We start from the raw sequence: 22,174 nt of genomic DNA, 5'->3' as shown, positions 1-22,174 counted from the left end.
AAAGTAAAGAACATCCAGTGGATCAGGTTAAAAAATCTAAAAATATTATATTGTATAATATATATAAAGATTTCGAATGCTGACTTGGCGGGGTAGTTCTATCCATAGTTTCCCATTTTTCTGATGGCCAAACAAGCAATATTGGGCGAGTGGCAATGCCCTCGGCCTACCAATTGCATTGGTCACAGAAATCTCGGAAATTCCTGCAGCTATTCATTCGACATGGCCCGCGAGTTAGTTACCCGCTTTGCGAGTAGAGAGTATGGTGCAAATAGGAATAAAAAATACCATTGCATACACACAGGCGCCGGCCACAGACGCCGCCAACGTCCTGCCATTTAACTGCCAACGGATGTTATGGTCGAGTGAGTGACAGGGGGCGTGGCCGGGCCGAGCTGGGCGGGGACAGCGCCTAGTTTCATTTTTAATTTATTGATGATTTTATCAACGGCCAATAACAAACCACAATGGCACGGCCAGCACCGCTGGCCAACAACAGCAACTAAACGGCAACAACGGCCGACAATGGCAAACAAAACAGCACGGCCAAAATGCTAAACGAACAGAGAACGTAGCAACAATAATACCCGCACAACAACACCAAATCACAGGATATACACGCAGTTCTTTTTATTTTTGCTAATGTTAATCGCAGGTTCCTTGGGTACACGATATTCGATACAGAAACGCAGATACTTACTGACTTTAGGAGCTGCTGCAGCTGCGCAGGTAAAAAGTAAAGCGGTTTCAATAAAAAACTACAAATCTTCAAAGTCAGATCATTTTTTTTTTTTATAACATAACAAATAATTCTGAAATACATCTTAAAATAAATCAACTACAAGCAGTTTTAGTTAAAGGATTGTTAACTTGATAGATGGTCAGAACTGCAATGAAAAATCTATGATAGCCACAAACCGTTTAAGTGAATTGCACTTGTTAGTAATATTACAAAATTATACTTTACAGGGTAGCAATCTGTCGAAGTTCTGCGAAGAAAGCTCTCTAAATATATTTTTTGTGTTTACTTTTTTTTTGGTGTGTTGAAACGCTTTTGAGAAATTTGCGTTGATTTGTAAAACGCGTCAGGTGCGGAAATGACGCCATTTTCGGTGTATATGTCCGTGGGGGAGTGGCAGGTGGGCGGTTAAAGCGGAAGTGCGCGGGAGGGGTGTCCGAGGGTAGCGCAAACGGTGTCGGCCATTTGCAATAAATGCCAAATGCCCGAAAAGCAGGAGAGAGCAGGGAAGGTCATCAGCGGCAATCGGCTCAACGGCTCCATGCGAAACCTGAACTCAACTGCAGTGCTTACAAATGCAAATTGAAACATGATAATTGGTCTCACCTGTGTGTGTGTGTGTGTGTGCGTGTGTGGGTGTTGCCGTGCGAGTGTGTGCGAAAAATCTCTGCACTGCAAATAAAACCGAAAAAATGGCGCCCAACAAAACTGTGCTGTGTTCTTATAATGTCAACAATAAAAGCAAGACAAAAAAAATTTAACACTTTTATTTGCAAATCCTTCGAGTTCAGTACACTGCCCAGCAGAAATTTAACCATGCTGGTGCATTATTTTAATTATTTTTTAGCGATTAATTATTGCAACAATTTCGCCACTCGGCTGACTAACAAAAAAAAGGGACGCCAGAAAATGGTGTTTACAAATTCGGAGGGACGTAAACGGATTCCTTTGAATTAAAATCTCCTAAGCATTAAAGTAAACAATAATTAATTGCACATTTTATGCACTGCAAACAAAACAATGGACAGTATTTTATTTTTAGCTCAAAATAGTTGAAAAGTTTCCACAGGTAACTCCAAAAACAATGTTCGCTCAATTTCAAGTTTTTTACTTACTTTAGGTAAAATTTTCTAGCAAAATATTTGAAACTTTTGCATTGATTTATTAGTTTTATAATCTCCTTTAAATCTCTTTCTAACAATAAGATGTAAACTCTTTACTGAAATTGAATTAATGTACATAATTAATTATATTACCTTGATATACGATAAGTTCTTGCCCGTTTTGAGCAGTGTAAAACGGGCTTGTATGCTTGCATGCCGCACATGCATATGTTTATGGGATGGTGAACGGTTGCGGGGCGTGTGAGCGCAGATTAATTCACTCAACTGTAAAACCGCTCATTGCTGTAACATTTACGCAGCGGCGCGTTCTGCGGCCAGCGGCGTTGACCAGGACATGCCACGCCCTTATTCGACGTTGATAAGTGGGCGTACAGCCAAGTGGCAGTTGGATCGGATAGGATTGAATTGAATTGGATTGGATTGAATTGGATCCGTTGGAGCCAAGTCGAAGTTTAAGTTCTTAGAGTGTCATATTTATGGCTGCACTGCGTTGTTGAATTCACTAAGGACAAAGGAGTCCTGGGAACTCAGAGAGATGGAATTAGGATGGATTTTAAGCTGTTTATCTTTTACATACGATCTTATGATCAAATAATATATTATATTTACTTAATATTTTCGATTAGTAATAACGTAAAGGAATGTCAAAAAGTTTACTATATATTTAGTATACCATATATTCATCAGTCATATCTTAACTTAGTACCTTTTATTACCTTTAACATAAATATTGATTTTATTTTGTGCATTTACCTTGGTGTATGTAATAATTAAGATGTTACACGCTCTTTTTCAGTTTTCCGAAAAATAGTTGGTTCGCCGTCACCAAGGATGATACTCTCGGTTTGGTTTCTTGCCAAAGAGCCGTTGCTAGCATAATGGGTCCGCCAATTGATATTTCTGCTAATTGCCATTGCGCTGGTTCAATGTGAATCATCATCTGCTGGATGCAACATGCAACGTGCAACGAGCAATGTGCAACATGCAATGTGCAATATGCATTCAGCCATTCAGCCATTTGCAACTGGGCCCCGCAAAAGCAGCTAAGTCCATGTGCGATGCGATTCTGCCGCCTGCTGACCAATTATGGTCACTTGGCCGCGCCACATGACCACCTCCGTCCACCTCCATCCACCTCCATCCTCCTCCATCCACCTCCATCCTCCTCCGACCACCTCTATCCTGCCATTTTCGCCATCCGCGTTCCAATGCCTAAGCTCACAGGCTGAACTCTGACCTCTTCGCTCGAGTGCGACTTTGCCACAGTTCACAGTTCATTTTAGCTCGGTTCAGTTCAGTTCAGGGACAAATCCCGAAAGCGCTCTAGTTGGCGAGCACATTATGTAACAGCCGGTTTCGATTTTGAAAGTTGCAGTTTTCGGACGCAAGATCTTCAATTTTTGGGCGTATTAAAGCAGAACGAATTGAAAAAGTAAAGATGCTGAGCATTTTCATTATATCATGAATACATTTACTTTATTCACTTCTTTCCACACTTACAATTCGTTTCTTTTTAGATATTTATTACTTTCAACATTTTAGCTACCTAAACATTCTGGTAAAAGTACATTTTCAACAACGCTTGTCGTCAACATTACGTATACGCCACGTATGTCGCTATGAATGTGATTCAAGAAGTTGGAAAAGTGTAATAGTTATCGAATTCGTTTACTTGAGTGCAGCCTGCTTTAGTTGATGACTAATTTGTAATTACTTAATCAAAATACACATTGTCATACAATTGCTGTTTGTGAAATAAAGTCCTGTGTCAATTTAGTCAGTTGCTGTTTTGCTTTTAATGAGCGTGAGGCAGCGGGGCAAATGTTGAGAGCATTTTCATTCCATTCCATTCATTCATTACCCCGCCTGCCATTTAATTGTGATTAAAACCAGCAGCTATATTTCAATTCACAATTTCGTGGGGGCGGCAAACGAGCTGACGAAAAACTTCTCCCGTGTCAAAGCGCGACATTCAGAGTTGCTACTTACCACTTTGCAATTGTTTTTCGGTATCGCGTCGGAAGCTTCTTTAAACATGATCCCACTTTTGTGTCCTCGGCTTCCATGAAGACCTAAGCCGCCTGACTACCCAGTTCTCCGGCTTCCAGGTCACCCAAATCCGCCCAGATCCCAGCCACATGCCAAAAAAAAAAAACAAAAAAATGCAAGCACTGCCAAAAACATCAAGGATTCAACTACTAAACTATTAAGCTGGGTTTTATTTCAGTTTATTTTAGCAAATATATATACATGATAAATAAAATAAATGTATACAAATCGAGTAAAAAACTTTCTTGTTGTATTAACTTTAAAGCCATCGAACAACTTAGTTAGCCATTTAATTGGGCATCTTCTGCAGTTTCTAGTTATTAGCCATAGTTTTCACCTAACTTGTTTTCTGTGTAGTCAGCTGAATGTAAATATATTGGCCCAGTGGATTCTCAGCACTGCTCACACAGCCTTTTCCTTTGCCAGTTGGTTATGTTGGCTTCGCGGCTCAGCCGTTCAAATGTTTGCCACCGTATGCATAAAGTATACTTGCCGGAATCTAAGGGATCCGGAGACGGGACAAGGACTCCTCTTTCTAATAAGCCGCCGTGCCAATTCCCTTAGCCTGTTTGCCGCTAATTGTTGCCACAGACTTGGGGGGGTGGGGGTGGATCTGGTGGCATACCCCAGTTTGTCGACTCGCTTTTTAAACTGCCTTGGTAATTTTTAAACAAACTCTGCGACATTTGCGTGCGTTTTTCGTTTGAAGCGCCACCTCCGACATTGTCGCTTGTAGGCGAACTAATTACATTTTCGTTTTCAATTAGAACAAAGCGAAGTGAGTAGCGTTTCACGAGAGGATGGGCCCATTTTCAGTGGGTGGAAAGTTTGGGCTTTTCCACGACACGCACTGGGGTCAACGCCCATCAGTCCAACTTTGGAGCACTTTTATTCGGATATCTGGAATATCAACAAAGTGTTCCGGAAACTAACATTTAATGAATCCAAATCGATTTGGGCTATTTAATAGCCAACATTTACAAGTGTGCGAAATTTCCCTGAAAACAAAGGGTAAGGTTTTCCACATTTACATTTTGCCTAGAATTTTTTGCTTGAGAGTAGCAAGCTCAAATAAAAATCCCATTTTGCAAAGTTCGACTGCATTTGCCAATATGTTCGACTTCGACTTTGTCCGCCTGCAATTGTAATGGTCTTTTCCGGAGTGAATAAATGAAAGTTGTACTCACTTTTGCATCTTCCTCCATGGCAATTATAATTAAATTTCGTTCCAATCGTTGGATTATGCTGCTCCTGATGGACGACGACTGGTTGAAAATGGAGGTAACTTCGTTAGGCCAATGAATCCAATGTGGCCGACTCGACTCCATCGCCTGCCCCTAAATGTATGCATTAAAAATTTGTTAACCGACCGATTTTCCCAACGGGACCCGAATCAATTGTTTGCCTAATGCAATTTACTCTGCACCAGATGCAGATGCGGATGCGGATGCGGATGCGGATGCGGATGCGGATGCGAATGCGGATGGCAATGCGAATAGAGATGCGGATGTGGAAGGAGATGGCAATGGCGATGGAGATGCCACACTGCTGCTACTGTTTGAGCCAAGGTAATCAACAATCAAAATCCAAAGCCGTTGGCCGTGTGGGCGTGGCCGACCGCGCCCCTTTTCGGAAGGAGGGCTGGGAGTTGTGTGGGCAAGGGCGGTGGGGTGATGTCGCCGCTCGTTTGGGTCACTCTTGATGACGACAATTTGCATGTCAAGTCCATTAGGAGCATGTTATCATCCATCCCAACACCCCCAGCAATCCTAGCAGCGCCATCCCTTTTGCAGGCGCCGTAGGAGCTACGATTCTTCCCATTTCTTCGTCTGCCTTTGGATTCTTTTTTTCTACCCCAGCTGCATTTTACACTACGTTCTTCGCTCGAGAGCTCCTTCTTTTTTGGCTTGTTAAGCGCAATTAGTCGGTATTGACCATTCCCTCACAAACACTCGCACGAACTCGCACACACACACACACACACACACACACAGTTGCGGTCAGGGAAATAGTAACATCTAAAAATATATTTATTTATATATAAGCTTAAAGTGGATTTTCAATACAGGTACACTGAAATATTTCCCTTTGTTGTCTAAACAAATGAGTTTTACTAACTTGGGCTTCAAATCGATAAATAATTACTACTTAAATAAAATAATATTAATAATAAAAATAAAATAAATTTTCAATTAAATAATAAATTAAGATGTACTGATAATAATATATTTTAAATACAGACTATTGAAGCTATTTAAATATGAGTATTTATAAAGGTTTCCCAATTGAATTGTGAAATCTTTTTAACCAAGCCTTTGTTTCTTAGTAACGTTACTTTATTATTTATTGTTATTATTATTTTTATATTTATTTAGTTAAAAAGAAGGCTCTGCCACAATTCTGCGCCCCATTGTAAATGAAGTTTGTGGGTGCATCATTGATGTGGCATTGATGGTGGGCTGCCCTGATATTCTAGATGTTTCATTTTTGCCACTTTGCAATTTTTTTTTTTTTTGCCCCACCTCTGGACGCCGCTCCCCTCACCACCCACTGTTTTCAATCAACAAATTAAAACAACAACATGGACGAGCTTGTTGTTGCTGCCAGCACATACACTTTGTTTATTAAAATCCGCACAGTTTTTAACGAAAGTGTGCGAAGAATTAGGCAGCAAAAACAAAATGCTCTTTGCTCTCACAATATTTGACTTTGCGTTTTTGTTTAACAGCATTGATGGAAACTGCTACAATTTAATATATGTATTTTCTTTTTGCCATGGCTAACTCAACTAAATCGGATAAAGACTAAGCACTGACATCGATTAAAAGAATGCGTTCCTTCTGTGTCTGCAGTGTTTTTTACCTATTAATTTCCTTTGTCAGCTGCCCTTTTGATTGAGTTGCTGCATTATTGAGGTGCACCACTTGCGGTTCTATGCTCCTCCTGCCAGCGTTTTTCCCACGACCCGTCTGTTTATGGCCAAAAGGATGGACGGAATGTGGAACGGTTGCCTGTTGCGATGTCGACACTGTTTGAATTCTCTTCAGAGCAGATTTCCACTGGAATGTCGCTGATAAGCACAAACGGCAGCCTTCGCCAGGTGCAGCATACTCGCATACACTGAGCGAAATCGGTAGCTAATATAGCTCATATACTTAACCCAATAACCATCACTTTCGCTCTGGAACAAATACGTTTGTAATAACTTTTAGACAACAATTGAGTAAGTAATTTAAATTTAAAACAAAATTACTCTTAAATGTATATAAATATATTATATTTTAAAATAATATACATCCCATATTTTCTTTACGTGCTTGTGTCTATTTTTCTTACCGACCGTTTGTCAACATATTTTGATATATTTTTCCGACAAGCGCCTTGATAATTTTGCATTTTGCCACAAAGATGCGGCTACCGATTTCGTGTAAGTTGTATCCTTGCCACGTTTTATGGCATCAAGACGAAGTTGCACTTAATTGCTTCGAGATAGATCGGTAGTGGGTGTTGCCAGTGGCATTGAATGTTTTGGCGCCGTTGCATGCCACACTCTTCAGAATGTTGTATGCAATTTTCGGCTAAATATTTTATGATTTATTTGCGTGCTGCACTTAACAGCCAGGACATCACACAGGACGTACTGTCTGTCCACTTTTTGGTCTTTTGACCGATACGCCAACTCGCCTGTGTATGCAGACATACTGATATTCAAAGATACAAATAAACATACATATGTATATTTGGGTGTTGTTTCCTGTTTGTGTGTGTGTGCGTGTTGACGCATTTAACAAATTGGCTAAGCAAATTTCCCATTGATTTCCCAGGCACTCCAAATGCAAGCCCCAAAGAACAGCAGTGTAGGAAATGGGCAAATGATTTAGGATAAAATATTTTACTGTCAAATTCAATCAAGCTGGCAATATGTGGAAAACGCAAACTATACCAAACAAACCCATACATACGTATGTAAATCCATGCGAATTGTGTGCCGGCGTATTAATGAGTAGCTCGAAGTGCATAAAATGTTCGCAATTTGCGGCACATTTGGGAAAACAATGCAAAAGGCATTTATTATTGAATCGTTTGGGGGATTGCCGAAACACTCGTATATCGGTAAATATCCGTATATACTCGTACATATACATATGTATGTGTGCTTGTTTGCGATAGTCCTTAATCTACAATGGAGCATTCCGTTGGAGGCGGCGGTCCAAATAGGGGGTGTGGTCGAGCTGTGGAAGAGACAGATAAGTGAATTATATGGTCGGATTACAAAATCTGATTTACCCACTTTAAGGGCTGCTAAACAATCTACAGCCCATTCAAATCACTCATCGATTGTAAGACCAAATCTAGAGCCTAATGCTCCTATTATGCATACATTTAATACGAAAATGCTTTCAGTTTTGAGGTAAGAATTAAAGTACTATTTAATTTATGAATAATAGAGATTTTGGTAATATTCTACATGATGCTGCTTAAATGTTGGTGTAAAATGCTTGCAAAATGTTTGAAAATTGTTTGTAAAAATGTAAAACACGTTTTTTTGAATTCGTTTATGCAGAAGCATAAAGAACTTTAAGACTATGACAACCATGGCATTTATAAGTGCGCATGGATTAAAAGCAATTAAAAGTTTTACGAACTGCAAATGAAAGAAGTTTCGATATATTAACATTAATCAGGCAGCTCCGTTCGTCTTGCACATTGTTGAAAAAAAAAGGAAATAAAAATGTAAATGCATATGAAATACAATTAAACGGACAATTTGGGAAGTGCCTACTTATGAAGGGCTTAATTTTCGCTGATCTGACCTGTCAACGCAGCGATTTTCCAGCGGCAGTGAGTAAAGATTTTCCACTTTCCACTTATCGAACCTTCGAAATATGACTCAACCTTGAAAGCTCTCGATTTAAATTGATTGTGACGGAAAGTAAGCCAACGTCTGAGTTCCGTTTCCAATTAGGGTTAATTACCCACTGCAGCCCATATATCAGTGCGTAATTTCACTTAATTATAATTCATTGGCTTATTGTGTACGGTGCTTAAGAAACTTTCGAGTTCTTGGCCATTAAACAGAAATTGAAATTGAATTGGTAGGACATTAAATAGGAAATATTTAAATACACTATTAAACTAATTCATAGCAACAAATATTTCCCTATTTTATGAGAATTGCAATCCCTTCACCTGGTAACTGAAAAGGGTATATATTTTTTTTATACACTTTACTTTTTACTTGGCCATCAAACAGACGTCAACAACTGCGACCAATCGCAGCTAATCAAAAACCAGTCGTGACCCAAGGCACCTAGTCTAGAAAAATAGAAAAAAATAAGGTTTCACGGCCAAAGGGACAGAAGAAGACAAGTGGGCCAAATGAACCGACTAAGTAATACCTTTCAATATATTTATCAAGGAAAAAACAGTGTGATGTAGAATTTAATATACTATTAAATCACTACCAATTTCCTTAAATATCTATAATGGTCTGTAATATGGATATTTTTATTGAAATCAATCTTATATTCTGCTTGTCATAATAAGCTCAAGTACTTAAATTGCAATTTGTTTAAGAATTTAAAAATGATTTGATTTAGTATACCTTTTGGGACCTACGAGTACATACATACATAGCTACCCCAAGTCCGTGTATTCATGTGCTAGTCATAAATTCAACTTTTTTTTCGTTTTCTATGCGACGTTTCATTAAAAATTTAGCTTGAGCCACCTTTTGCCAGGAGTTCGCCAATCGGGGGTTGTCGTCCCAGCCATGTTCCCATATTCCAGACGGCACTTTTTGGAGGCTGTAAAGTGCGTTTGTTGGCGTTACTTTATGGCCGGAACGCATGTAAACACGTGGCCACGTGGCGATTCCAATCCGGAATCCACGGATAAGGGCTGGGGATTGGGGATCGGGGCTGAGAGATGTAGACAAGAGGAGATGGTCGGAAAGAGACGAAGATGAAGATGAAGTAGGTGACGAAGGAGGTGGAGGGGCAAGCGGAGGACTATGTGTTGTCCCAGCTGGTTCACAACACCAACGCATAATGACTGTCCTTGCCACATACACATGGAGAAAAGAGCAGCGCAAAGTCAGCTTTAAATAAATATTTTAGGCATAATTTAAAAAATATTCTGGTGGCACAAGTACTAAGTTTAAGCTTTTATCTGTCTTTTAAAATGAAATTAAAATAAATGAGCATAATATATGTTATATATGTTAGTTTTTTGCTCAGTGCATTAAGAAACACAGCAAGGCCCGCAGAAAATTCATGCACTTCGACAACTGCGCCTCATACATTTTTATGACGCACCGTCATATTTATAAAGTCTCCGGGAATCGGGTGCCACTTAGCCAAGTCTCCTGTCGCAGAGGCAGGTCCGTATCAAGTCCGCCATCAGGATAAATTAGGCAAAGGATGGCCAATATATATGTACAGATGGGTATCAGCTACAGTCAAGGACAACGGAAAACTTGTCGAAGGACTGCATTAATTATGCTTATTTATTTGATGCCATTCGCTCATTGTCCTGTCCGGAACTTTCCCGCCCGGTTCATTAACGTTAGTAGCCTGGCATCCACGTCCTTATCGTCATCGGCTCAATTGAATTAATGCGCCCAATTGCATATGGAAATGCCGTAAGAATGTATGGGTGTTTGCCGTCCGCATTACGCGGCAACGTAAAGTGATTACGTTATGATGTGCGTGGCTTAAGCTCGACGGAAAAAAAAAACTGAGAATAAGAATGTCCAGGACATTTGCTCCTTGGCGCACTATTTACGCCATGCAATCAGGATGAGCTCAAGTCAACGGACTTACGTTGAACACTCGGCAATTGTGGGAAAATATGTAAAAGTCATGGCACGCGTAATGGGGCAGTACAGCGGAAATCAAAATCATTAGAATCGTCGAATAGTCGAGTTCCCCTACTATCAGATACCCGTTACTCAGCTCCTGTGAATTTAAACGCCAAATTACATTTTTCATCATTTTTCTGGGATATCGATAGATATTGTTTTTTTGGCAAATCGATAGAAATTTATACGACCAATAAATATGTAAAACAATATAATCCAATCCAAAACTGTGGGCGGGGCAGTTTTGTGCCGTTTGTGGGCGTTAGAGTGGGCGTGGCAACATGAGTAAAAAACTTGCGCTGCGTCTTCGTCTATAGAATTTGTATAAGAAGGCTGAGACTTCTAGCTTTTGTAGTTCCTGAGATCTCGACGTTCGTACGGACAGACGGACATGGCCAGATCGACTCGGCTATTAATCCTGATCAAGAATATATATACTTTATATGGTCGGAAACGCTTCCTTCTGCCCGTTACATGCTTTTCAACGAATCTAGTATAATGTTAATGTTAAAAGATATAAAAATATATAATGTTTAAAAATTCCTGAATTTAAATCATTTTGCTGTGGATACTATTTATAAAATAATATAAAAGTCATCGGCCGATTAAGTGTTGCAGCCCTGCCGATACTCTGACACATTGATGTCATTATGGCATAGTAGGCCTTGTGATTTTGCAGTTTACTTTTTATTATATTCTATAAGAGTGAACTGGCAACATGTCGAGCCCGTAAGTAACTTGGTTTTTCTTATGGAAAAAATAGGAAATCACAGTAAAATCTTGTAGCCAAAGCAACGAGTCTAAGGTAAATTCCAGCTGGATTGATTGGTTCGTTGGGATGAAAGGCAACGAGTTCCTCTGCCGCGTGCCCATCGCCTTCATAGAGAGCAAGTCCAACCTGAAGGGCCTGAAGCACAAACCAGAGGCACTGCAAATTGTCCTGGATCCGATATTCGACAGTTCCTTGGACTGGGTCTCCGGCTATGAGGCGGAGCTGTACGGCATGATCCACGCCAGATACATCCTGTCTGCGCATGGCGTGGATGACATGCGCCTAAAATTTGAGAGAGGGGACTTCGGAAGGTGTCCGAGGTTCTACTGTGACAGGCAGAGAACCCTCCCAGTGGGCCTCAGCGACAAGTGGGGCCAGTCTACTGTGAAGGTCTACTGCCCTCGCTGTAACGACATCTTCAAGCCGCGATCCCGCAATGAAATGCTGGACGGGGCCATGTTTGGGACCAGCTTCCCGCACATGTTCTTCATGCAGCTGCCGATGTTAAGACCCCAGCCGCCCGTGGAGAAGTACGTCCCCCGGTAAGTAATTCTCCGAGTATAGTATAGTTATTTTCTACACAAAGCCCTTCTACTTGCAGTATCCATGGATTCCGGTTGCACGAGTCGGCCTTGAAGCCGCTCGAATCGAGCGAGACCTCGACCGAGGATATCGGATCCACCTCGTCCGCCTCCTCCTTCCCGAATTGACCAGGAAGTTTAACTCCACACGATATCTTGTTGTTGCAATTAAACACATTCCCCAGTGCGTTGATATGGCCAGCTACCACATACTCATGCACCTCTTACACCTCTTACACCTCATACACCTCTTACACCTCATACACCTCATACACCTCGTACACCTCATACACCTCATACACTTCATACCCCTAATACACCTGATACCACCTTTTCTAAATAAAATGTAAGCGACTAATAAAATTATGAAAAAATATTCAACAATATTTCAAAAATGTGGGCTTGGCAGTTTTGTGCCGTTTGTGGTCGTTAGAGTGGGCGTGGCAACATGGGTCAAAGAACTTCCGCTGCGTCTTCATCTCTAGAATCTGTATAATCTCAACCTTCTAGCTTTTTTAGTTCCTGAGATCTCGACGTTCGGCTATTAATCCTGATGAAGAATATATATACTTTATATGGTCGGAAACGCTTCCCTCAGCCTGTTACTTACTTTTCAACGAATCGAGTATACCCTTTTACTCTACGAGTAACAAGCATAACAAGGAAGTTAAGAAACGTAAGATGATTTTGGAAATTCTTTACCTTGTTGAGGTTCTATTTACTATGTGTGTATTTTGATATTTAAATATTTATTAATGTGAAAGGCTATTTTCTTATTTCCTATAAATCCAAGCTTATAAAAATATATTATGCAAAATGATTGTGCAGATTGTATCTGCGAGTTTCAACCGGCAAACGTGAGACCGCTTCCTTTAGTTCGATGCCGTGGAAATCGCCCAAGCCAAACACGCTCATTTTTCCCGAAAGAGGCACAGACAAAAGCCAACAATGAAAACTAAACAAGAGAGAACGGTATAGTCAATTTCCTCGACTATCTGATACCCGTTACTCAGCTGTGGCAGTACGAAAAAGAAAGTTATTTTTGATATATAATAAAACCTAAAAATTGTAGCAGTTTTGAGTGGCTTGTAGGCGTTAGAGTGGCCGTGAACTTTTCAACGAATCTTGGTATACCCTTTAAGTAACGGGTATAAAAACGAAACAGGAATAACTAAAGGAAACATATGAAATACGAAATACCACCGATATATATTAAAAAAAAAAAAAAAAAAAACCAACCAGATACGTGAGAAGCCGAAGGAAAAAATAAAAAAGCATCCAGGCGGTTGAAAATATATGTATATAAATCGAGCAACGAAATCTCAGCCATTACTTGGCATTATTGAAGTAAACGAATTTCAAAATGCCAGCCATTCGAAGCGAGGCAAATGTCTTTAAAATCGAGCAATTTGGAAAAGAGATTAAAAGCAAGTTGGCAGACGAAGGCACAAAGTGGCGAGTGGAAGGCTGGATGCCAGGATGCGGAGGGCAGGACACCGGGCGCATTACACGGATACGTTGCACGTCCTTGGGCAGTGTCAATAAAGCGCAACAAAGAGCTTGGCCAAGAGCAAGTCGTGTCAATATTTTGACTGTGTTCTTAGCCTTGGCTTCAATGTCTCTGACCGAGTATTGTATCGAAATTGGTACACTGCCGGAAAAACATGGGTCAAAATATTAAACATTTCACTATTACCCACTTGTTTTGCCCTATGTGTGCCATATTGTATCTTGCTTGTTAATTAATGAATTAATTCGATTTTTAGATCTTTACCATTTAAATGCGAATTTCTCGCGCAGTGCATCCGTGCGTCTTGGGAGCTTTGGTGGCCCAGCGACTGTCTTTCCTCGCCGAAGGTGGCCATGCGCGTCCAGCGTCGGGAATATTGATGCCCCTGGAGCGTGCCACTGGGAATGCCATGTGCCAGTTGACCATGTCGCAACCAAAAAAAAAAAGGATAGAAGGCGCAGGGAGAAAAATGGTAACTAGAAGGGCGGCAGTCGGCGCATGTTAAACACTGCCGTGGAGAAGGCCTCCCTTTGGCCATCGGCCAGGATACATCTTCGGAGGACTGGGAAGGAGGAAGGACGAAGGATGACATAAATTAGCGGCAGGCCGGTCTCCTACACTCGCAACTCTTGGCCAAAAAGTTCTGCGGCTAGCTGCCTCATATTGCGGCACGCAGTTTATCATTGTGTCGGGTCAGCGTTTGACCCCAGACCCTAGACTCCACACCGCTGAACCCTGACCCTGACCCCCAACCCCCGATCACCAGATCCCCAGATCCTCTCTGCGGCATAACGTAACATAACCTACAAGCGACTGCTGCTACTGCTGTTGCACATCACGTGACTTGCCAGCCAAATGAAATCCTTGGCGGTGCCACATGGCGCAAAACGCTTCCGTAATTGAGTTGCCCTCACATTTGTGTGCATGCAATCACTTAATATTCGTGTCTTGAAGAAGGACACATCGCGCTGGTCAAAAACCCACTTCCGTGTTTGAATTTCCAGGATTTTCATTTTAATTCAAACCATCGCCAGTCAATGGCGAAAGGTAAGTTTATTAATGAATTTAAGTGTTAAAAATTCCTGAATTTATAAGATTTTGATTTGGATACTATTAATAAAATAATATAAAAGCTGAACTTGCCGCTTTGACGAGTTTTAAGTTTTTGTAAAGTTATCGAGTTCCCGGGCGATTAAGTGTTGCAGCCCTGTCGATACTCTGACACATAGATGTCATTTTGGCATAGTCATAATATAGCCTTGTCATTTCGCACTGCACTTTGTATTACATTTTTTACGAGTGAACATGTCGAGCCCGTAAGTAACTAGGTTTTTCTTATAGAAATGATAGCAAATCACAGTAAAATCTTGTAGCCAGAGCAACGAGCATAAAGTAGATGCCAGCTGGATTGGTTGGTTCGTTGGGATGATTGGCAACGAGTTCGTCTGCCGCGTGCCCATCGACTTCATAGAGGACAAGTTCAACCTGACGGGGCTGGAGTACTTCAAGGAGACACTGGACGTGGTCCTGGAACCGTTGTTCGACAGGTCCGTGGTCAGGGTCTCCGGCTACGAGGAGAAGCTGTACGGCATGATCCACGCCAGATACATTGTGTCGGCGCGTGGCGTGAAAGATATGCGCCTGAAGTATGAGATGGGGGACTTCGGGTCGTGTCCGAGATTCTACTGTAAGGGGCAGAGAACCCTGCCAGTGGGCCTCAGCGACAAGTGGGGCCAGTCCACAGTTAAGATCTACTGCCCAAGCTGTAGAGACGTCTTCCGGCCGAAATACCGTCCAAAGCTGGACGGAGCCATGTTCGGGACCAGCTTCCCGCACCTGTTCTTCATGGAGCTGCCGATGTTGAAACCCAAGCCGCCCGTGGAGAAGTACGTCCCCCGGTAAGTAATTCTCCGAGTATAGTATAGTTATTTTCTACACAAAGCCCTTCTACTTGCAGTATCCATGGATTCCGGTTGCACGAGTCGGCCTTGAAGCCGCTCGAATCGAGCGAGACTTTGACCGAGGATATCGGATCCACCTCGTCCCCCTCCTCCTTCCCGAATTGACCAGGATGTTTAACTCCACACGATATCTTGTTGTTGCAATTAAACACATTCCCCAGTGCGTTGATATGGCCAGCTACCACCTACTTATACCCCTCATACACTTAATACACCTCATACATCTCATAGACTTCATACACCTCGTACACCTCATACACCTCGTACACCTCATACATCTCTGCCCTTAATACTTGGTTCAAACTGTTCGGTCCACGCTGGCCATATCAAGCACTCAATTGAGTAACAAAGCGTACTTTTCTTTAATAGTGGTAATCACTTGGGAGCTCGGAAGTTTAAGCGGCCTATTCATCCGCTTAGTACAAGACTCTGGGAGAAAATAGGAGTCCTGTTGCACAGTCCAAATATAATTAGGACCCCCATACTTCCGCTACTAGTTTTCAAGATGTATCCTCGAGAATTGGTATCAAGTGCACAAGGATTAAGGATATACATACACTTCAAACGTTTAAATTGTGGCAGTTTTGTGTGCTTTTTAGGCGTGGCCGTGAACTTTTCAACGAATCTTGGTATACCCTTTAAGTGAAGGGTATAAAAACGAAACAAGAATAAATAAAGGAAACATATGAAATACAAAACACCAGCGATATATATAACCAACCAGATACGTAAGAAACCGAGGGAAAAGGTAAAAAAGCATTCAGACGGTTGAAAATAAATACATTTTAAAAGCATTAAATTCCCCTTAACAAATTTTAAAGTTTAATTCAATTTAAAAGTTTTGGAGTACTGCACGGAATCCAATGTATAATTTGAGTGTACCAATAATCCAATTTAGGCGCCATCACATCTAATTTAAGGAAAAACTGTTTAAAACCATTATTATTAGCTATTTCGCTAAATTCGCTAATCAATTGCAACTAATGATTACTTACCATAATCAATGCTTTGATGCACTACATGTACATGGCGAGTAAGCATTTAATCGAAATTCCACACGGGTAATCCAATTTAGAGAGAAATGTCCGATCCCATATGATCCGATCCCAAACTATACAAATTTAACATTCTTAGCTGGAGGAACGCCATCAGATTCATCGATATCAGAATTGTTTTTGCGTTTCAAATTCTTCTTTTCCACTACCGTTAGGATTACAACACAAATCGCCTTTTTCGGAGGCGAACCGGGTCGTTTTTTACAGGCACAAGGTGGAGAATCAGGATTATTCATTTTTGAAAATATATGCTCGTTGTTCAGTGGCTTGTTATGTAGATGTGGAAGCTGAATGAGTTCTCCCGGGCTAATGTGTAAATATCCATATAATCGACTAAATCAAGGCCTGCCTATTTATTTACACGTAGTTGATAATCAAACCGCAACACGGCCCCTGCATTTGCAACTCCCCCCTCCATCCAAACACCACTCGATATTAGTTTTTAATTATGCCACATTTGATTGCATTAACTTGCCCCCGCAGTTGTTTACGCAAATACGTAAAAATACAAAATTAAATAAAACCAAAACAAAAAAAAAGGCAGTCGAGCAGACGCAAGACGTGAAAGTGCAGTGAAATGCAATGAAATAAATAATAACCACAAAAATGCAATTTAATGCAAATCTAATTCGGGCACATCAAACTGGCCAGCTGTCCGTGTGTAAAATCCCCCCTATCTCAAACCCATAACCCCACAAAATCCGAACCGTTCATGGCGATTTTTAATTGAAAGCGCGACTTTTGGGCTTTCAACCAAACACACACACACACACACACCCACGCAGACAGCAGCATTGGCAACAGCAGCTGCATAAATTTCATTAGTAAACTTTTAATTAGAAAAATTTCAGCATGAATTTAATTAGTGCGGATACACACACACACACGCACACATAGATGGATCGAGAGACAAAGCCGAAAATTAAATTTAATAAAATGAAATGAAAATGAAATGCAGCTAGCCCACTGCCAACACCTGACAACTGGCTGACAATAGTAATGGCAACGAACAACATTTGTCGGCGGCAAAGTCAACAAACCACGTTTTGAAAAACACAATATTACTAGCTAAAGCCGAAATCCAAAAGCAGCGTTCCCAAACATATATCAAATAAATCAAATAATTTCCCGAAGCTAAAACATTATGCGCAACAGACCTTGTTCTGACTGAAAGAATTTTAGATTTGGTCCTTCGAGCCGGATATTCATATATTTTTTATAATTTAGCTAGTGCAAAACACATTCAAAGCGCTTACCATACAGTTCGGTAGATTTGAGGGAAGCTGCATCGTATAATTAAACTCTGGCAGATTCGACCAACTAATTGCCAAGGTAACAGCCCAGGACACGAAGTTGCCATCGCCATTGCAAACGCAAACGTCACGTTTTGTTGCCAGCAATTATATGGCTCACAGAGGCGCATGGACACAAAGGGATCATCGCTAGCCAGGCCAAAATACACTGCACGAAATATGCTAATTATGATAAGAGCCTTCAACGCCGGCCATTTGAAAGCCACCTAGTTGTGCGGCCATACCATTACCATGGCCAACTTGACCCTCGCTTTTTAGCCAGATGGCTGCCCGTAATCGTACAGTTAGCTAACAAAAAAAATGGGTTAAACAATTAAACAAAACATTTAAGTTATTAAGAGCTTAGGTGTAGTTTGTTAAACTACTTAAATGCAAACATTTAAAGTTATGCATTAAGGTGTCATTCTGGGTCAACTTTCTGAAAGTAAAGTAAAATATGCAGATATTCAGCATTTGTATGTATGCTTCCCCTGAGTTTCCCCAATCATTTTCTTGGCCAAACAATTGTTTATGCACTTCCGCCAACAACAAGAATGCTTGGTGACATCTCCACAGATCTGGCATTCCAATATGATTATCGCCCGATTATCTGGAGGTCATTCCGGCGTCACGCTTAACGTGATGTACTGCCGCAATTGGTGTAATTACAGAATGAGGAAGTGCAGCGGTGGCGATATATGCTAATTATGCTGCCAATCATAACGCCAAGTGGGGTTACCCGCTCCCCAAATGTATTTTCGTACACATTTTTCAGAGTCATTTATGTTTAGTCGCTGCTAAATTTATTGTTTTTATTTAACAACTGCAGCGTTGACGTTGCTAACAACTAATCGCTGCGTGATTAATCATTTTCTATGCAAATTATATATGTGTATATATATTCCTCTTTTTTCAAGAGACACGCGAACTTCTCGAACTTCAGCATTGGCTTTCAATCCGAGTTTGACTAGCTGGCTGATCTATCTGATGACTGCCGAGAGATCTTTAATTACAACAGATACGAGTACGAGTTCTGTCTGGCCAGCGAATATCGTGGCTAAATCAACTACTAAGCAACTATTGCGATTGCCGCTCACAAATCATTCATAATCATAACTGGCTAATCATATATGCCGGAGAACTTCAATTGAGTCAGCCAATAAAAACCCAAGACCTATTGAATAATTTTCTGCAATTTGAATGAACAATTAAGTGATGCATACATTTTTACATTCAATGAATAATAGGGAAATTCAACGCCAATATATGGATCGAATAGTTTTTCAATCGCTTTTAATGAATGGGAGAATTTCCCCCCAACATTTATTCAGTTTCTAGCAGTTTTCAAATAAAATAATATATTTTTTAAAAGTCAATGATCGCATCGTATGAGCCGAACTTCTTAAAGAAACTCAATGATGTGATAGGCCAATAAAAGCGAATCAAGCAGCCGCATCGTAATTGGCCAATAAAAGAAGAAGCTAAAACTAGAGTTTATTACGGCCAACGGTCCGAAGAGTCCAATACCCTGGCAAATTAATGCGAAAATTATTTTAAAGCCATCTGAGTAAAGCTATTTCCATTTACAATCCTACAACGTGGCACGTGCGAAGATACAATTTTTTTTACCGCCATAGCTTACGTAAGTTACGAGCTTTGAATATACCAGACACATTTTTTAATGTTTTATAATGTTTTCAAATCTGTGTAAATTGAATATTTTTCTGTACTCGAACTCAAAACTGCCAGTGATGTAAAGTCGCAAATGCAAAAGCACTGAAGTTGCCAAACCAAATACATTTTGACAACTAACTGATCTTGGGACCACAAAAGCCATCAGCTTATAAATAGAATTGACCCAGACTCGAATCCAGAATCAATAAACGTCTCGATCCATTCTTTATTTCGTTTTATTTCGGGGATGGCCATTCGACGTCATAATTATAAGAATTTTTTTAGTTTATTTTTGGTCTTTTCGGTTTTTTGCATATTTCGCATTTTGGTATTGTTGGTGTGTTTAGTGCGAAGCTTCAGCTGTCGAAGCATTGTTATTTTAATTAACGCCGATTAGGTGTGAGGCACGTTTCTGTCGACGTTTCATTAATTTCTGTATTTTTCTGCCTTCTTTACATTTGTTTTTTATTTTTTATTATTTTTTCTTATTTTTTTGGGTTTACGACGCTTGTCTCTGTTGTGTTAACGGCTTTTGGCCGGGCTAGTTGACTTGTAAAGATAAGCGGAAAGTCAATAATTCCCAGACTCAGCTACTTATCGGCAATTGCCTTGAAGCGAGCATTTTTCCCACACTGGCCGCGGGTAACTGATTATACCACTTACACGGGGGCCAGACCCAGACCCAGACGCATACCCACATCCCAGCATCAGAGCCCGGAGCAATGAGCCGACGCCAAACCGGTTCTCCACGGATCAGTGCGAATCGGTGGTGATATGGCGATGATATAGGGGTGATCTACTGGTGGCAGCACACGCGGTGCACTGCCGGAAGCTGGGCGACGATGGGGGATGAGGACTGGGTGTCGAAAACCTAGCAGGCTAGGATTTCTACACTATGTTTCAATGCAATTATTGCCAAAGTCTGCGCTTTAAAGGTTGTATTCTATAAATAGCTAATTTCCATTTAATCGACTAACTTCCACGTAATAATAGCAAAGATCATAAACCAATGATTAAGATAATATTTAAAGAATGGCCCGATCCGATGTCCTCATATTAAAGCCCCACTAATTCCCATGGCTAATTTCTTTCTAATGAGAACCAGTTATGGATCCCGCCGCGCTGCCCAGCCCAAAGAAGTGGGAAAAGCAGCGACGCCGGCGGAGGCAGCTAGCCGATGGTTAGCCATAACCCATTCATAAACCCAAAGTGCCGCTCGACCTCAGATCAGTAGCGTGTTGACCGTCGAGATGCCGAGATTGTTGAGCAAGTGCAGCGTGTTCGCCCATTGGGCACCTGCAGTGCTCCTCTTAGTTTTGGTTTGCGAAAAGGGATTAAGCGGAGCTCAGACCTTAACCGAAACTATAACCACCACTACTCCAGCGCCCACTGGCGGCTACTGTGCGGCTGCACTATGTGAGCTGTACAATGGAACGCATTTGGTGCATGTGCCGCATACCGCATGTGGCAACAACGGCAGCTTCTCACCCGCCTGTGGACCGGAACCCAAGCTCCTGGAAATGAGCGAGAGGCGACGCCAGCTCCTGTTGGACATGCACAATTTGGCCAGATCGAAGATCGCCAGCGGAGATCTGGATGGCTATAGAAGCGCCGCCCATATGCCGCTGCTGCGTTGGGATACCGAACTGGAGCAAATGGCCGCCTTGCACGCCAAACGCTGCCAATTCGCCCACGACAAGTGCCGCAATACACCGCGTTTCAAGTTCAGTGGCCAGAATATCGGTTACTTTTGGATCGGAAGAGAGTTCAAATCGCATTCGCGACGCATGAAATCCTTCGTGATCAACTGGTTCCGCGAACACCAGGATGCCAATCAGAGCTTCATCGATAGATATCATCCACATCCGCAAGGGTAAGTCGCTAGAATCTAGAGAAAGAGGTCCAAAACTTCTGTATTGAAAATAGCTCCAGATTTTAAGAGCTCTACAAGATTTCAAATGTATTTAAGGCCTTAAAAATATTATGAAAACACAATTAAATAATAATACTATTAAATATAATATTTTTTTCCCGCAGCAAGAAGATTGGTCACTTCACATTACTTGTTTCGGATCGAGTGAATCGCGTGGGCTGCGCCGGTGTCCGTTTCCTGGAGCCCAAATCCAATCGCTTCCAGTTCATGTTGACGTGCAACTATGACTACAACAACATTTTCAACGAACCCATCTACCAATCTGGTCCGGCGGGATCTAAATGCCCCCAGCATCGAATCAGTGAAAAGTTCCCCGGCTTGTGCGACTGGCGGGATGCCAACAATGATTCAGACAGCGAGGAGAGCGCTGAAGATGGCAATACTTTGGACAACAATATACCCCTGTAAAAAAGTAGGTCCCTAGCATATAAAACTAATACTCGTGGAGCCCCACCTGGAACCAGTTACAAAACAAACTTTTTTTTGGTAATATATAAGAAATCATTTTAAATGAGTTATTGTAGAATCTTTGGAATGTATTATTTTATTACTTAGCGGTAATGTAATGTTGTTGAGAGTTTACTAGAATTAAAATTTACATTAATTATGGATTCAATTGGTT

The 22,174-nt window shown here is 41.2% G+C and overlaps 3 protein-coding genes across 4 annotated transcripts; all 3 read left to right on the top strand.

The window, feature by feature from the left end:
• Positions 1-11,463: 11,463 nt before the first annotated feature.
• On the top strand, positions 11,464-12,474 carry LOC117146803 (suppressor-of-stellate-like protein). The gene is made up of 3 exons (XM_033313345.1): positions 11,464-11,503; positions 11,561-12,088; positions 12,148-12,474. The coding sequence occupies exons 1-3, from the start codon at positions 11,493-11,495 to the stop codon at positions 12,254-12,256; spliced, it is 648 nt and encodes a 215-aa protein (XP_033169236.1). The 5' UTR covers positions 11,464-11,492; the 3' UTR covers positions 12,257-12,474.
• On the top strand, positions 11,496-15,947 carry LOC117146804 (suppressor-of-stellate-like protein). 2 transcript variants are annotated; one of them, XM_033313347.1, is made up of 3 exons: positions 11,496-11,503; positions 15,011-15,535; positions 15,595-15,947. In XM_033313347.1, exons 2-3 carry the CDS (start codon positions 15,063-15,065, stop codon positions 15,701-15,703), a joined length of 582 nt encoding a protein of 193 aa, XP_033169238.1. In that variant the 5' UTR covers positions 11,496-11,503; positions 15,011-15,062; the 3' UTR covers positions 15,704-15,947. The 2 variants fall into 2 exon arrangements, with proteins under 2 accessions (XP_033169238.1, XP_033169237.1); XM_033313346.1 differs by lacking the exon at positions 11,496-11,503 and adding an exon at positions 14,905-14,953.
• A 4,922-nt stretch (positions 15,948-20,869) lies between these two features.
• LOC117146801 (antigen 5 like allergen Cul n 1) lies at positions 20,870-22,018 on the top strand. Its single transcript, XM_033313343.1, has 2 exons — positions 20,870-21,492; positions 21,657-22,018. The coding sequence occupies exons 1-2, from the start codon at positions 20,870-20,872 to the stop codon at positions 21,958-21,960; spliced, it is 927 nt and encodes a 308-aa protein (XP_033169234.1). The 3' UTR covers positions 21,961-22,018.
• Positions 22,019-22,174: the final 156 nt, after the last annotated feature.

This window comes from Drosophila mauritiana, chromosome X (genome assembly GCF_004382145.1).
Source record: "Drosophila mauritiana strain mau12 chromosome X, ASM438214v1, whole genome shotgun sequence".
Taxonomy (NCBI): Eukaryota; Metazoa; Arthropoda; class Insecta; order Diptera; family Drosophilidae; genus Drosophila; species Drosophila mauritiana.
Note: the sequence above shows the minus strand (reverse complement) of the source record. Positions and strands in the feature narration are given on the sequence as shown.